The sequence below is a fragment of the Aulonocara sp. 'chitande type north' Nkhata Bay genome, linkage group LG12 (assembly GCF_057382095.1).
Source record: "Aulonocara sp. 'chitande type north' Nkhata Bay isolate Kocher_YH1m ecotype deep benthic linkage group LG12, A_spYH_male_GT1.1, whole genome shotgun sequence".
Classification (NCBI taxonomy): Eukaryota; Metazoa; Chordata; class Actinopteri; order Cichliformes; family Cichlidae; genus Aulonocara; species Aulonocara sp. 'chitande type north' Nkhata Bay.
The window spans coordinates 17,377,931-17,393,829 of NC_141355.1; the positions used below are offsets into that span (position 1 = coordinate 17,377,931).

Sequence of the window (15,899 nt, forward strand, 5' to 3'; positions counted from 1 at the left end):
CCTAAATTTGAAGCTTAAACAGGTGAGGTACTGAAGAGGAGTGGATGTGCTCACTGTTTCTGAGAAAGGACACAGACTTTGAATATTTGACAGAGGTCAGACACTTGTGGTATTTCTTGTAACTAGCTGGTTTCTCATATAGAATTGTTTTAAAATTATTTTATTCCAGTCCTCAGTTTGTTAACTTAGCAGAGACTGTGGATACACACTATTGCACACACTCAAGTGACTAAGCCAAAATAAAAAATATTACTAATCATACTCTTTACGATTAAAAACATGCTTAAAACACACTTACACTTTCAAATTTGATTGTCTTTGAAAGACATTTTTAAAAAAAATCCAGAGTGAAAAATGGAAAAGAAAATCATATGAATGTGAAAACAGAGCCATGTCCCCATAACACGAGTGAAATACCCGCCCACACATCCACACGCCTGCATGCAAACACACACTAACACACACGCACACACATTCCAGCAATGATATCAGTCCCTGAGTAGATCAGTTGCCCGTGGACAGAGAGGTTGCCTGATCAGGTGTGCTCTGATCAAGTTATTTTAGTTGCTTCTAGTTTTTTGGGCAGGATCATGTCTCTAACACCAACATCAACTCTGACTATGAAGGAAAGGCCACAACAGTGAAGCACATCAAACAATACAGGTGAGTTAACAAATCCAGACACATGTGCGTCACACTCTTGTTCTTAAAAACCCCTAAATAGCAGCCTGACCTTTATTTTTTTATTTTTATCATTGATGCACTTGATGTTTATTTACATCAACTTCTCTCTTTTTTAAACTCTATTTGTGGAGATTCTATTTAGATCCTATTCTGGCTGAAAAACTGAAAACGGTGCCATGTGTCAAAGATAACTGAGCACATTAAAGCTTACACAATATCCTATTTAAATCTTTGCTTTGGTATTCTCTAGTTGTCTAATTTTAAATTAAATGTGGGAACAATACGAACGAGAACTCAATTAATTATGTAATTAAGCTGTTATTTCTACCTTAAATTGTTTGGCTTTCAACTTAAGGTAGGAAGCCTTAATCTTTCGTTATAATCAAAAATGTGGCCTGATTGTAACTCATCTTGATTGCATCATATATTTGATCAGCATCTACTGGAATTTATTTTTTTTCCAAAATGCAATATCTTTTTGAGTTATGTCATTTCTGATGCGTGTAAAATCAAAGTAAACCAAAAGTAGAGATCAGCTTTTCCACTTTCTTTCTTTCATCTCTGAACTGGCAGTATAAATAAATTCATTGTGAGGCACCGAAGAGGTCCACAAAGAGTCGAAGATAAAGATTTAAAGCAGTCTAGGAAGAAAAGCAATGGCGATATATTTAATGTTAAAACATTCTCTGTATACAGTCCACTAGCTCACCTGTATGCTCAAATAAGAGCTGAGTCATTTGTGTGCGTTAAGAGGAAAAGATAAAGAAAAGGTAGCGAGCGGACAGATTAGGTGGCTGATTGGATATGGTTCTCAATTCAGCTCCCTGCCAGGGCCAATAACAAAGAAGAGACACAATAGTAAGGGAGCTGGATGAGAGGACAGAGAGAAGAGGGTGGAGGTGGTGGAAGTGTAATGGAGTCAAGGACCCTTACAGACTGTCAAATGCTGCACACTTGCTGCATGTCAGGCCCAAGACACACATGCACGCATAAGAATCAGTCCAATATTTTGCTAGACATGTCTGTGTGTGCGTGTGTACAAGTGCTCCTTGGCGATAAATCTTAATTACACAATGGAGTGCAGGCCATGTGCCATCTCATCACACCATGTCAAATCTCATAAGCAACACAAAAGAATAGAAGAGGAAGAGCAAGAGCAAGAAAATCAGATGCAAGCAAATGTGTATCTGGTATGTGAAGAAAGAAGGAAATTCAGACCTGCACAGGGGGGATCCAGGGGGAAGACAATCTTTGTATTGGATCCTCTTGGGTAGACCCACTCTGGTCATTACTTCTAAAACCAGAAACTCACCAGCAGCCAATTTTGTGTTGCTGCTGGTGATTTTGCAATCAGTTCAGTCAATATTAACAATTCTAAAAACAAAACAAAACATGTAACCGATCTATTTTGTGCCAAGGGAAGCTGGCGGATGAATACACAGGTTTAGAATGTGAGAAAGAATGGGGCTGGGGGTGTTGTTGTGGCCTGCTGAGTCATCGTGGCTGGGTGATCTGTAAAAAGCAGCCCCATCAGCCCCCCAGAGTAATGGTTAATCGTGGGAAGTCTGGTGTTAGGGTAAGTGTGGCTGTGTGCAGGCCCGGCCTGATTGTGGACAGTTGCGGTGGGTTTTGCCGTACCGTGGTGTGACAGGGCCAGTCAGGCGGATGGGGCGTGTGTTGTTGTGGGGAAAGTCCTGTACAAGCAGCTCTTTGCTCTGCTGGCTGGGAGAAAAGCTGGGGCAGCTCTCCCAGAGTAGAAAAAAAAAAGCTCTGTTCTTTTGTTTTCATGGCCGTTCTGCTCCCTCTGCTCTGTGAGTTTGGGTATCTCATCTGGTTGGCTGAATGATATTCGGTCCTGTTCTGGACCTCTGGTGTCTCACAAAACTTCCCGTAGTCTCTTCCTAGAAACTTTTACTTCCAAAGTTAAAATACAATTACAATAAAAGGGAAAGCAAAGACATTGATCTCTTTTGGCGTGGCATTAAAATGTATCTAGCTTGTAACGAATCAATGAAGGGACACTTAAGCTGACATGCCGATAATCATCTTGTAGTAGCAACATGATAGAAAGCACACACACACACACACACACACACACACACACACACACACACACACACACACACACACACACACAGGAAAATACCACCAGAAAACAGCAGTGTTTTCCCTTATAGTGCTGAGGGGGATTTTCAAAGAAAATGTCAAAAAAGATTTAGTTATTTCTCCTTGTGACATTTCACGGTACCTGTTAGCCATCTTACTTTTTATATATTGTGAAAATACAACATTATTATTTACAGGTCACTGTAACCTCTGCCAGAAATTGTTCAGTGCTATCACAACTCTGAGGTTGCTATGGGTCAGTATTTAATCATGCTTCGATGTGTGGAAATATCTACTGTATATAGATGTGTGGCAGATTAGGAGGCAGAGCGGCTCATACGCTAATCACAAGGTCAGGGATTTGATCATCAGCTCCTCCTCAATGTACATGTGGAAATGCCCTTGGACAACATGATGAACCCAAAAAACTACCTTTGATACATCCATCAATGTGTGTATGTGTTTGTGTGTATGTGATCTTAATATTTTTTTTAAAAAAGCAAGAATTATGCCTTGTAGTGTAAAGTGATTTGAGTGTTCGTTAAGACCAGAAAAAGCACTTTAATAATTTCTCTTCCTGTGCTGCACATGTGGTTCCACTGTGTGTCTGTCATGTCTTTAGCGAGGTAATTAACTCCAGTCAGACACTCTGTCACTCAGACCCGGAGCACATGTGTCTCACAAAAGCCTCATTTCACAGGCTGCTTCAAATCAGACGTAGAAACATCTACCCACACTTTTTCAAACAAATGTGCTGGCTACACATATGCACGTCTAAGGACTAGACCTCTGACATAGTTTACCGCTTCAGTGCATTTATCATCCCTTTTCGACATCCAAGCTCTTCATCTCATCTGGTTTGAGATCTAGCCACTGAGTAACATAAAACATTTCTCTATCCGAGTGTCAGTGTTTGAATAATGGGTCAGGGACTACATGTGTCTTTGTGTGTGTGCTGCGTCTGCATATGTGTGTCATTCCACTGTGCTGTGATTTCCGTTCTTGAACAAGGCTGAGATGTTTTTTAAGTATTTTTAAGGCATTTGTTCCAAGGTCCTATTTTGTATGCTCTGTTTGCCATGCAACAAAGCAGGACTCTGAGCTCTTGATGGACTAATGTAAGGCTGTTTTTGCTGTGTGTCACTTCTCCATGTTCAATCCTTAGCTCCTTTATTTGACACTGACTTCTTTTGTCTTTTCTTTTGTCTTGTTTTTGTTGCAGGCACAGAAATCGTGGATAGAAAGAGCATTCAGCAAGAGAGAATGTGTTCATATCATAGTGAGCGCCAAAGACCCCCATAGGTGAGTACAGAAAAGGGATATTAGAAAGTGTTAACCAAAAATCTTTATATCTTTAATCTTTACAATCCTTTGCATCATTGTAGAGTTTGTTGTTTTGCTGTTGACCTTTTAAAACATGTAGAGTAACTCTAATGACACTGCAGGCAAGAGCTTCGCATTAATGAACCAAAACACTGACATTATGCATTTTAAAACACAAATAGGGAATTTAAAGGTACAGTTGTTTTCTGCGGATAATAATAATAGTAATGATCAGTGTTGCCAACTTAGCGAGTTTTCAGACCCCTTAGTGACTTTTTTTCTAAAAAAAGTCGCTAAAAAAAGACGTGAAAGCGCGTATCGCTTTTACTCTCAACAAGCAGCGGGTGCTGTAACGCAGTCAGTTCTTCTTTTACTCTTTTACTCTTATGCTGTTTTGTGGATCACAAGGTTTAAAACTACTTATAAACACACACACACAAAGTAACTCCACCAGAGCGCCTATTTCGGGTCACTTTTGCCGGTCCAAGCCCGGGTAAAGGAGCAGGGTTGGAATTGTGACATTAAAAAAAAACAATAATTGCTAAAAGAAATTTAATTTGTAGTTCTAAATAAACTCTAAATGCATTTAGGACGTTTTTTACTCACTTTATGTCTCTTCCACGATGTTATTTCTCTCTCCAACAACATAGGTTACAATTAGATTAGCATGACCAATTATGCAAATTAGGCGATGGCGTCATTTAGTGACTTCTAGCGAGTTTTAGGACAACCAATAGCAATTTTCCTTACTGAGGAGTTGGCAACACTGGTAATGATAATCATTATTATTATTATTATAAAGAATTTTATATTTATAGTCACAGTTCTGCCTAATCTCACTTTATGTATGTGACTAGAGACTAGCCACATGTATAGTACATCAAAGAAGAAGGGAACACGCTCAGACTCCAGTTATGAAAGATCATACCTATGTTTTATCTTCTGAAAAGGAGTCCCCTTCACCAAAGAAGTGAAAAAGCAAAGGAAAGAGACAACATGACCAGCATCTCAAAAATGTCAGATTTATTGTTTCCCTGGCTTGCGGCAACAAACAGATGCTAACAGCAGCTAACAGAACAGAGGCTAACAGCAGCAAAAACATCAATGCTTACTGACAAAAAAGTTTAAAGCGTTGTTGAAATTCAACATTAGCCACAGTAGATAGACATGTTACTTAGGTAAACATCAGACTTACAGCCTACACTCACTGCAGATGAACAGCAGCCAGAGTTGTTTGTCCTGTAGTGGACACCATAGACAGGATTACACACTTGAATTGATAGAGGTAAGAAACAGAACTCAGCTGACTGCCATCTGCAATATTCTGACATCTATTGAGACTAGACAATGTAAAATTAAGGTCTAGACCAATTCATGAAGACAGTAACATATTCTACATTGTTGTAAAAGAATATTTAGGAAGAAGTCCTTATCATTCTGGCATAGTCTATCTCAAAGTACATTTATGAGGGCTTTGTTTACATAATACAACGCTATAACAGCACTGTAATGATAACAGCACTTTAGAACAATTTGACTCAGTGTGATAAATTCACAATTACCACCACATTCATTTTTCATTTTGTTTTACAATCTCACTGTCACCTTGAGATTATCAAAATCATTAGAAAACCTGATGTTGTTTTTGCTGGAAGACAAACTCTCTCAATTCTCCTGCATGTACTATCAGGTGCCACACACACACACACACACACACACACACACACACACACACACACACACACACACACACACACAGGAAATGCCACAGTTTGTTTGGTACGGAAATTTTGCATTACTAGAGGAAAACGGGTGAAAGCCAGAAGCAAGACGAAGGAAAAAAGATGTTCCGCAAGATCAAATCAGCTCATTCTTTTTAGTTAGAGACACTTGTGCTCATGCGTGAGGAAGAGGAAGGCAAAGTACCTTTGGTAAGACATGATGGAAACATGAAGTGATAATCGCAGTCTCCTGCCTCCGTTCCTCCCTGGGCTCCCTCTTCATCCTGTAAGATTTAAACACAGAATATAAAAGCGCCATTCAGCACTTGTGAATAAGAATGTACGCAAGCATCATAACTAGCATTTTGCTAACTCTTGTAGTTGCTGAGAGGGAAAAGGAAGTAACAGCGACAGGTACAGAAAACAGAAAGGGATGGAGCTGAGAAAATTTAGCAAAAGCCCACAAATCCTTCCACTCATCTGCAACATAGCCACAGAGCCTAGCCTGATTCACACCTTCCCAGAAATATAACTAAATGCAACAGTTGGGATTGCTTCCTTTGATTTTAATAAGCTGTGTAAACATGGTGCAGGCTATAGTTGTACTTGGCTTGCTTACAAGGCTAGTACAATTGCACAGATTCTATCAGTGTAGACACGCACCTCTTTCTTGGTTTGATAGTTTTTGACGATCTGTGTGTAGACTTAATTGCCACTAAAGCTTTTCCCGTGTTTCAGCAAGAGAACTGTTGTTCAGTATGGATCAGCTACAAGATCACCTCAGTTCCATCCATGGAGGCAGAGCAATGCAGGCTCAAACATAATGGCAAACAGCCACTTGCACAAAATTTAATATTTGCTCCTCTGTTATTCTATGCAGGACTATAAATCAAGCTTAGTAAAGAGATGAAAGTTGGACGGCATGCTATCCCTTCAGCCATGCCCACCTTTTATTGCTAGATACATACTACGGCAGCTCTCACGCTCTTTTCTCCCCACGCTCTCAGTCACACACAATCTGTCTCTTACTCTCCTTTTTCTTCTTCCTGCTCGGGGCTTGCACTTCTCAAGATTTCAATTATTCTCTGCAAAGGACTGTGTAATATACCGGTCTTACACTCACTCTTACTTTCTCCTCTTGTTCAGGTGCTGTTGTGGTCGTCTAATAGGTCAGCATGTGGGCTTGCCACCGGGCATCTCATCTAGTCAGAATGATAAGGCAGAGCGTTTGGCCAAGAATGACAGCCTGTCGGAGAAGTGGTCAATCAGCAAACACACACAGCTCAGCCCCACTGATGCCTTCGGCACCATTGAGTTCCAGGGAGGAGGACACTCCAACAAAGCCATGGTGACTCTCTTTACACTGTGTTGCATTTTATTAGACTTCTCCTTCAGCATGCTGCCCACACAAAGCTTGAGCTTTATGGAACTGGTCAACGTGATTGTTTTGAGCATTAGGGCACCTAAATAAAAGGAGTCACTATTCTGTTGTTATTTCATGCAGCACTGACCTCAGCCGTTGCAACTCATGTTTCCATTAAGACTCGAGAACCTTTGGTGACACATATCTGAGTGCACCAGCGCAGGAAATCTACTTTGTGTAGCTTTAAGAGTGCATTTGTATGCTTTACTGAGCTATTTTAAAGGCCATAGTTAACCTCCTAAGACAAGAAAGAAGAGAGTAGAGGATTTAGATATCCTAAAATATACCTCCAAACAGTACAAAGGAACCTAACCTCTGATGGAAGTGCTCTCTTCTGGAAATATGAAAATAAAAGTAATACAGTAATGATGTTGAGCAGATGCTTTTTTATGAAAAATGGCCACATAAATTGATTATAGAGATAGTAAAGACTGAGTAATTCAAGAAGAGGATTTCAAAAATATTCAGAAAGTGATGAAAGCTGAAAGTGCATAATGTGATCTAAAGATATTCTTCAAAGCTTCAGTAAACATGTTGTTTGACAACACGCAGGTACAGAGGAGGAAACTGTTTGATTCCTAGATAACTGAAATACTTTTTCCCTGAATGGCAGATGTAACACAGCTGAAAATAGATGAATAGTTGCGGGTTGCTGAATAAAAAATGACATTGACAAGAGGACTCATCAGGGCTCATTGTATGCATTATGGAGAATGACAAATGTGTCCAATCAGAAGACCTGGAGATAACTGAGGAATCAATCAAATTACTGGAATTATTGTGGAAATATGTGTAATTATTGCTTTAAAAGACTTAAGTGTTATGAGTGTTAGCAGACTGCATTTTGCCTGATTAATTGATCCGTCCCTAATGTGATCTGATGACGTTTTATTCGCAAAGTCACAAACTATGATAACTACACTAAGAAAGTCATATCACACTTTACTGCAGCAATCTGGGAATTCAGATGATTAAACCCAAATTATGTCTGATTTTTTTCCCCAGTGTTAAATTATTCATCCAGACACATGTCAGGTTGGCTTTCTGAGGGTGCATTAGAGGGATAAACAGATGCTCCATAATGTATGTGGTTCTTCAATCATAGCAAACATCTGCTCAATACGTCTTCTAACTTGAGAAATGAAATCCATACGCATAGACACACATGAAACACCAATGCTTTTTACGTTATCATACACATAAGTCGTCACAGCGGTGAAATACTTCATCCCCAAGACACCATATACCTGAATGTAATGCATAAAGTTGTGGTAAAAACAAAGTACACCATGTGTCAATTCTAAGGTTTTATATATCCAGACAAAATAAAATTATCTTGACTGTAGCTGGTTTTAAAATGAGCGAAATACAACCTCTGATGAACTATAATGTATTTATTTAACAACTAAGCCAAAAACCGAAATTATACTGCCATGTTGTTTTTATACAGAAGAGGCTTTCTCCTGGGAAATTGTCGAAATAAGTCATACTTGTTTCATCTTCTTCTTATTACTTGTCATGAAGTTTAATATTTAACATGCTAAGTGAAGCCTGTAGAGACTGAGATGTAGCTGTTTCAGTATCTAGTATTGCACAATTATCTATATAAATATTGATTTATGCAGAGCAATAAATCTGCCAGTTAACCTAGGTTAGCATATTTGGTGATTCTAAATTGGTCATAGGTGTGAATGTGAGTGCGAATGATTGTCTGTCGCTCTGTGTTAGCCCTGCAATAGACTGGTGACCAGTTCAGGGTTTAACCTGCCCCCTGCCCTATGGTGGCTCGGATAGGCTCGAACCCCATGTAATCCTGAATGAGATAAGCGGAAGAGGATGAATAGATGGATGGAAATAATAACACAGTGCAATATGTCATGTTTTACTTTTCATCTGAGGTTGTATTTTACCTCATTTTACCTCATTCGCCTCCGTCAGTGCGCCCCAGGGTGGCTGTAGCTACAATGTAGCTTGCCATCACCAGTGTGTGAATGTGTGTGTGAATGGGTGGATGACTGGATGTGTAAAGCGCTTTGGGGTCCTTAGGGACTAGTAAAGCGCTATATAAATACAGGCCATTTACCATTTTAAGACACATAACCTCTTTTTTACTACATTTGTATGTATTGCTTTATTTCACTGACATGCTTCATGCTGTTTGCAGTACGTACGAGTGTCTTATGACACCAAGCCTGACCTGCTGCTCCACCTGATGACCAAGGAGTGGCAGCTGGAACTGCCCAAGCTGCTCATCTCAGTCCACGGGGGCCTGCAGAACTTTGAATTGCAGCCCAAACTCAAGCAGGTCTTTGGCAAAGGGCTCATCAAGGCTGCCATGACAACAGGGGCCTGGATATTCACTGGAGGAGTCAACACAGGTAAACCACGGGTTTTGACTTATGAAGACAAACTTAAAAACTTTCATGTTTGCAAAACAGAGAGATTGCATACAGCGTTGCACAGCCGTCTTCCTTTTTATAAAAATTAAGTGGGCACTTCAATTTGGCGTATGATGAGTGTGTTCAAGTCTTTATCATAAGTTATCAGCTATTAAATAACCATTTGTCAAGTGTGTCTAGGCTCTGAAGCTGTTCAGCCACTGGATCACTGTAAAATGGCTGTGAGCACACAGTGAAAGTATGTCAAGTAGTCTAGACTGCTTTTTAATGACTTAAACCTGATGACAGGGTGGCTCATTCAGATTAAGAGTTATTATTCCAGTATTAGTTGCATGAGAGAAGGCCTGAAATTAAGGACGATCAAAATCTTACACTTGTCAAGCATTCTTACTTTTTGAACAAAGTAATAAAATGTTCTAGCTTAGTAATAGTCCATATGGACCCAAGAGAATAGAAACAAAATATAGAGTGCTAACTAATTAATACAGAACCTTTTGCTGTTACAGTGTAGAGGAATCAGTTACATTGTAGAGAAATCACAGAGATGTCTGCTTTAAGGAAGCAGTCTTCTAAGGCTAAGGAAGTCTCCTATTCTTAGTGCTGAGTTTTTTTTTGTTTTTGTTTTTTGTTTTGGATGATTTTGGCTCAGAGCAGAGTAAGTGAGGAGCTCAGAGGACTGGATGTTGAATGCTGAGGTTGGAAGGGTGAAAGTGTGAAAAAGTCCAAGTTTCAAAGCTTGAAGAAATAAGACTGTGCAACAGTGTAAGTGGTGAAACAAGATTGGTTGGAATGAATACAGGAAACCAGAGTGTTACCTGGCAGACTGGAAGCACATGAATTATTCATAAATATGCTGTTGCCATGTATATAGAAAGAGGCCTCAGCGAGTAAACTGGAGCTCCACTAACGCTCTGAACAAGCGCACATTACACATTCATATAGTACTTTTGTCTATGGGGGAAAATGTGTCTTATCTTATCAGCTTCACTTTGCCTTCAGTAAGGAAGTTAACTGTTATTTTTACCTTGTATTGTTTCCAGGGCACAAAAAGAGATGCTATTTAAGTATCTTAGATTGTATTTAGCGCACTTAAAATAAGATAAAAAGGCAGCAGAATAATGTTTAAATAGGAGAGATGAGAACAGACAAAAAGAAATGATACACGCTGGATGGCGTAGAGTGCGCGCACTTGAATACAGAAAGGAGTAGAAAGTAAGATTTAGTGACAGAATGGGTGCAGGAGGAGAAAAGAGGAAGAGAGGCCTGAATAATGGATAGCTGGATTGGAGGGACAGTGTGTGGAGGTGGAGAAAAGAATGAATGTCAGCTGGAGAGATGAGATAAGATGGCCCCCAGGTCTGACTGCTGCTCCCCTGAGGACAACTACTACAAGCCGAGAGCTACAACCTGGCTGTGTTTAAGTGTGTATGTGTGCGTTTGTGTTTGTTAACACTGGCTCCACACAGTTGTCTTGTGTGCTTAACAGATTCTTTTTTATCTATCTCAGCAGTGTACGTAATTATCTGACTGGCTGTGTATTGATTGTGACAAAACATCTTTCTCTCTGTCCGTCTCTTAAAAGCCCTGAATATTCATGCACACATGCCTATGTCCACACACAGGTGTGATTCGCCACGTGGGTGATGCACTGAAAGACCACGCCTCCAAGTCAAGGGGAAAGATATGCACCATTGGTATTGCTCCATGGGGCATCGTAGAAAATCAAGAGGACCTTGTTGGCAAAGATGTAAGTCTGTGAAGATAGATAGATAGATAGATAGATAGATAGATAGATAGATAGATAGATAGATAGATAGATAGATAGATAGATAGATAGATAGATAGATAGATAGACAGACAGACAGACAGACAGACAGGGTAGATAGGGTAGATAGGGCTGAGGCTATAAAGTGCTATTGACAGCTTATTCACTGAGATGCTGAGTAAGCCAATAAACACTCCTTCACAGTGAGCTGGACAGCTGGGGAAACCAAATGAGGCCCATGCTGACTCAGTGAAATCTCTGGGAATCAGTGTTACGCTACTGTTAAAATTTCATCATCAAAATGTCCCGCTCTCTGTCCCTCTGAATAAGTCAGGCAGAACCAATTAATGTTGGTGACTGAAATGAGCTGATTAAGTGCTGAGGTTCTTTTTTATGCGTGATTGGTTTTAGCTGTCTATATACTACCAGATGAGTTTACCTCAAAGTGTCAGACAGTGTTGCAGTATTGTATATATCTGAGAAACTTTGGAGAAACTGAAAGTTTAATTTCAGCAGCAGTACAATGAAAGTTATGTTAATAATTATTGGATACATGGCAACTCCAAATCTAAAAAATGATTAGAACTGCAGTGTAGATGGTCCCTCTCACAGCTGTCACAGGGCAAAAGGCGAGGTATACTAATGAGGGGTCACCGTCCACACGACCATAAGTGTGTGTATTTGGGACAACACCCCCCCGCTGATTAGGACCTTCTTGCTTTAGGCAACAGTTACAACCACTGCACTGTCACCACCAGTATACCAGAGTGATGTTAATTTTTGTAATTACTAAATAGATTATCTACCATTAACTTGACAATATGCTCAGCATCCAGGTGCTTGAGTAATCTATTACTCTTGAAAGACTCGCATGAGACAGGTTTTTTACCTGTCTCTGTTCATCCTACTCGTGATTTCACTGCGAGCATTTTCTCTGTGATAGTCTCCCTCTGCTGTAACACTTCCTTCAGTTGCTCCCTCATTCGCAAGGGGTCACAACAGCAGATGGTTCCACATAGTTGATTTGGTAGTTTTTCATGTCAGATGCTCTTCCTGACCCAACCTTCCTAGTGATGTCTGTCTTAAACTGGGGATCTTTTTTGCGTCTGCACCATGGAGCCATTATAGTATCACACTGCTTGAGAAATGCTAATGTCTTTAAAAATCTATGGCCCAGCTTGTAGCATAGGATATCCATCAAGTCTCAAATCACAACCCAAGCTCACCCCACATGAAATCCTTACGGTTATTTTACTCATATTTCTTAAAGCTTTGGGCAGCAATGCTCTCTTGAGGCATACATTCAACTTTAGATGCAAAAGCAAAAGTAGTGAAAACCTCTTGAGAACAGGAGCAGGCTGTAATTTTATATTTGTATTCTAAGAAAGGTGCAGTGTTTGCATAGTTGTTAAATATTGACTTCTTTTGGCCAGGTGGTGCGTCCATACCAGACCATGTCCAACCCGATGAGCAAGTTGACGGTTCTTAACAGTCTCCACTCCCACTTCATCCTGGCGGACAACGGCACCACAGGAAAGTATGGTGCTGAGGTCAAATTGCGACGTCAGCTAGAGAAACATATCTCCCTGCAGAAGATCAACACACGTGAGTGAAATTTATCGCATCTTTCAGTCTGAGCCAAACTGACCTATTTACCCGACATTAGTGTTGGTGTTTTTAAATATTGCGGCGAGTGATAACGGCATCATGAAACTGTAATCCTCGCTTTATCAGCGACACCTCTGTGGGTTAATTGGGTTCACTCTAGTTTGTAGACTAAAATTACCTGCTTTATAGTGAGCACATGCTGTCAGAAGGTGTATTTTTAGCCAGGTAGATATAACTTCGTAAGCCTTTGAAAGTGTCCCTCCCTTCAGGGGTGGGTTTTTTTTTTTTCTTTCAAAGCTTCTTGACAGCTCCGATGAACTCTTTCCTCAAATAAATCTGCTTGATAATCTGTGGGGGGTTTTTTTTCTTTTCCTCTTTGGTGCCTACAGCTATCAAGCCAGCTGGCAAACACAGGCACAGTGGCAAGCACAGAACTACAACATATGTAGACATACAGTATACATGACTGTAAATGCATGTACATACAGTAATGTATCCTTATACTACCACTGGGGGAAGGAAAAAGCTTGATCACACTGTTTTTGGTTGTTTACTTACCTGTCTTTGTACTGAATATTGCGTGATACACATGTTAAGCTGCTGGCTTTGCTGTACAGACAACAGTTTCTTTTTATATATTTTTTCAGATAAATCAAATTGCATTAACACAAAAATCCTAATTTCACTGTATTCTTTATTTTTGTGAAGCTCGAATTAGTTGCACCAAAAGCGTCCTGTGCTCACAAAGGGTAGCAAGTACAAATACTTGTTCATGTGCCCAAAAACATAAGCTTTAATTTTTTTTTCAGTGTATTTTTGAGTCAGCATATTTGCCTTTGTGCGGCGTGTTCATCCGGCACTGAGTCCTTGTTACACTGCATTTCTCTGTTTTCATTTTTCACATTATACCTTAGCTAGAAACTGAATGGATTTACATGAATACAAAATGCATTTCTCTGTCTTTTTCTATCTCACCCTCCTCTTCTCGCGCTCTGTCATACACAGACACAAGCAAAGCAAAATTGCACATAAACCTCTGTGATATCCTTTAAATATATTTCTCAATAGCCTCTTGCAGTATTGTTTTGATTGAGCCAGGAGCAAACCTAAGTCAGATAAATGTTGTTTGCAACCGGGATTTATTTGCTATTACCTTCTTTTGCTGTCAGGGTAAAACCATTTTGAAATAATTTCTTCGGGGTTCGGTTGACATGAATGCACGCACTTTTACACTAGTGCTTTTTGTAAAACTCAGGAAGTGGGTGCGTTGCCACAGAGTCGAGTGCTGTGATTCAGATCTTCTCTTTGTCAGCACCAGTTTTATCCGCTGTCAGATGCCTCATTGATGTTTGCTGATAGCGAGCTTGCAAGGAGATGTTAAATGTCATTTTCATTCTTAGAAGAAGTGTTAACACTACCACATCCCTCCTAATCCTCTAACTTCAAGGTTATTAGAAATATTCCTGGTATTAAAGGGACAAAGCGGTGTACGTTCATCATCCAGCCATGTGACCTATGGACTTCCCTTTGTCATCCTATGCCTGGATTAATACAAAAGGGGCTGGGAAGGCAAAGGGACGGCCAGTTGTCATGCAAGCATCTAATGTACCACCGCTGATTTAAATCCTTTCTGCAGCTGTTAGCTGTATTTCCAAGATGAGTACTAATGTTTATTAGTTATTACCAGTTGTTAGTTATAGGTAACCAGTGACCTGCTGACTACCCACAGAGCCATAACCCACAGACTATCTCTGAAAATAATCCGCACTGCCTGAGGTTGCACTGATAGCCACCTTCAGCTTTAGCTAAAGTTAAACCTGCCACTCATCCTGGCAACTTGCCTGTTGAGGTGAAGTCCTCTATCAAAGGGAATCCACCGCCTTAATCAAAATCACATGAAAACCTATACTTCTATAGTGACTTGGTACTTTTATCTTTGACTGTCAAAGTGAGCTCTTATTAAGTCTTATGCATACACATACACACACACACACACACACACACACACACACATATGCATATATACATATACAGTACATATATAAAAAGATAATAACTGTATAGTGCTGTGAATAGTATTTACCCCCTTCTTCATTTCTTAGTTCTTTGCAGTAAATTATTTCATTTACTGTGGGGAAAAAAGCTATCCAAACCAATCTGACCCAATTTGAAAAAGTAATTGCCCCTGGGCAAAAATGGCATCCCTGAGAGAGTTGCAAGGAGAAAACCCAAAATTCCTCACAGTGATGTGAAAGGCTCATTGCCAATTATCACAAACACTTGATTGCAGTTCTTCCTGCCGATGGTGGCACAACCAGTTAGCAGGTTTAGCCAGGTACATTTGGATTGCTTTCTCACTTAATAGATGAAATCATCTTTTAAAAACTGAATTTTGAAATTTACTCTAATATTAATAGTATGTCTAATTTTTTGCTGATCTGAAACATTTAAATGTGCCAAATATGTGAAAAACAAAGAAAGGAGGCAAATACTTTTTCATGGCACGGAAGCTTTTCAATGTCCAGTTTGGGAAATTCAGGAAGTCCAAGCAATTACCCTTCTGGTAATAGCAAGCTGTTTAATTGCTAAAAAACAATGATTAAAAAAAGAAATTAAGGGAAGTGAAAAATGAATACTGAATATATTCAATCCTCTTAACATGAGAAAGTCAAGAAACAAATCCACTCAGTTATAGAGTGAAGAGCTATATTATACTGAATCGTGTTGTGCGTTTGTATGCATGTGTATCTTGATGTGTGTGGGCATTTACCTCTTTATTCACCAGTGTCAGGCTTGTGGACAAAGGCCATTTTTTGACTTGATCACCTGTCCATAGTCACTGGATGACTGCATCAGTTTTCCTCACAGCA

General features: G+C 39.8%; 1 protein-coding gene across 14 annotated transcripts in view; it reads left to right on the forward strand.

Annotated features, from left to right (window-relative positions):
* Positions 1–15,899, forward strand: part of trpm3 (transient receptor potential cation channel, subfamily M, member 3) — a 147,496-nt gene that overhangs the window by 71,525 nt on the left and 60,072 nt on the right. For all 14 annotated transcript variants that reach the window (XM_086313942.1, XM_086313945.1, XM_086313952.1 and 11 more), the window contains exons 2-6: positions 4,013–4,092; positions 6,981–7,182; positions 9,422–9,635; positions 11,279–11,403; positions 12,855–13,026. In XM_086313942.1, the coding sequence (XP_086170068.1) occupies positions 4,013–4,092; positions 6,981–7,182; positions 9,422–9,635; positions 11,279–11,403; positions 12,855–13,026 (793 nt within the window). The remainder of the gene's footprint in view (positions 1–4,012; positions 4,093–6,980; positions 7,183–9,421; positions 9,636–11,278; positions 11,404–12,854; positions 13,027–15,899) is intronic.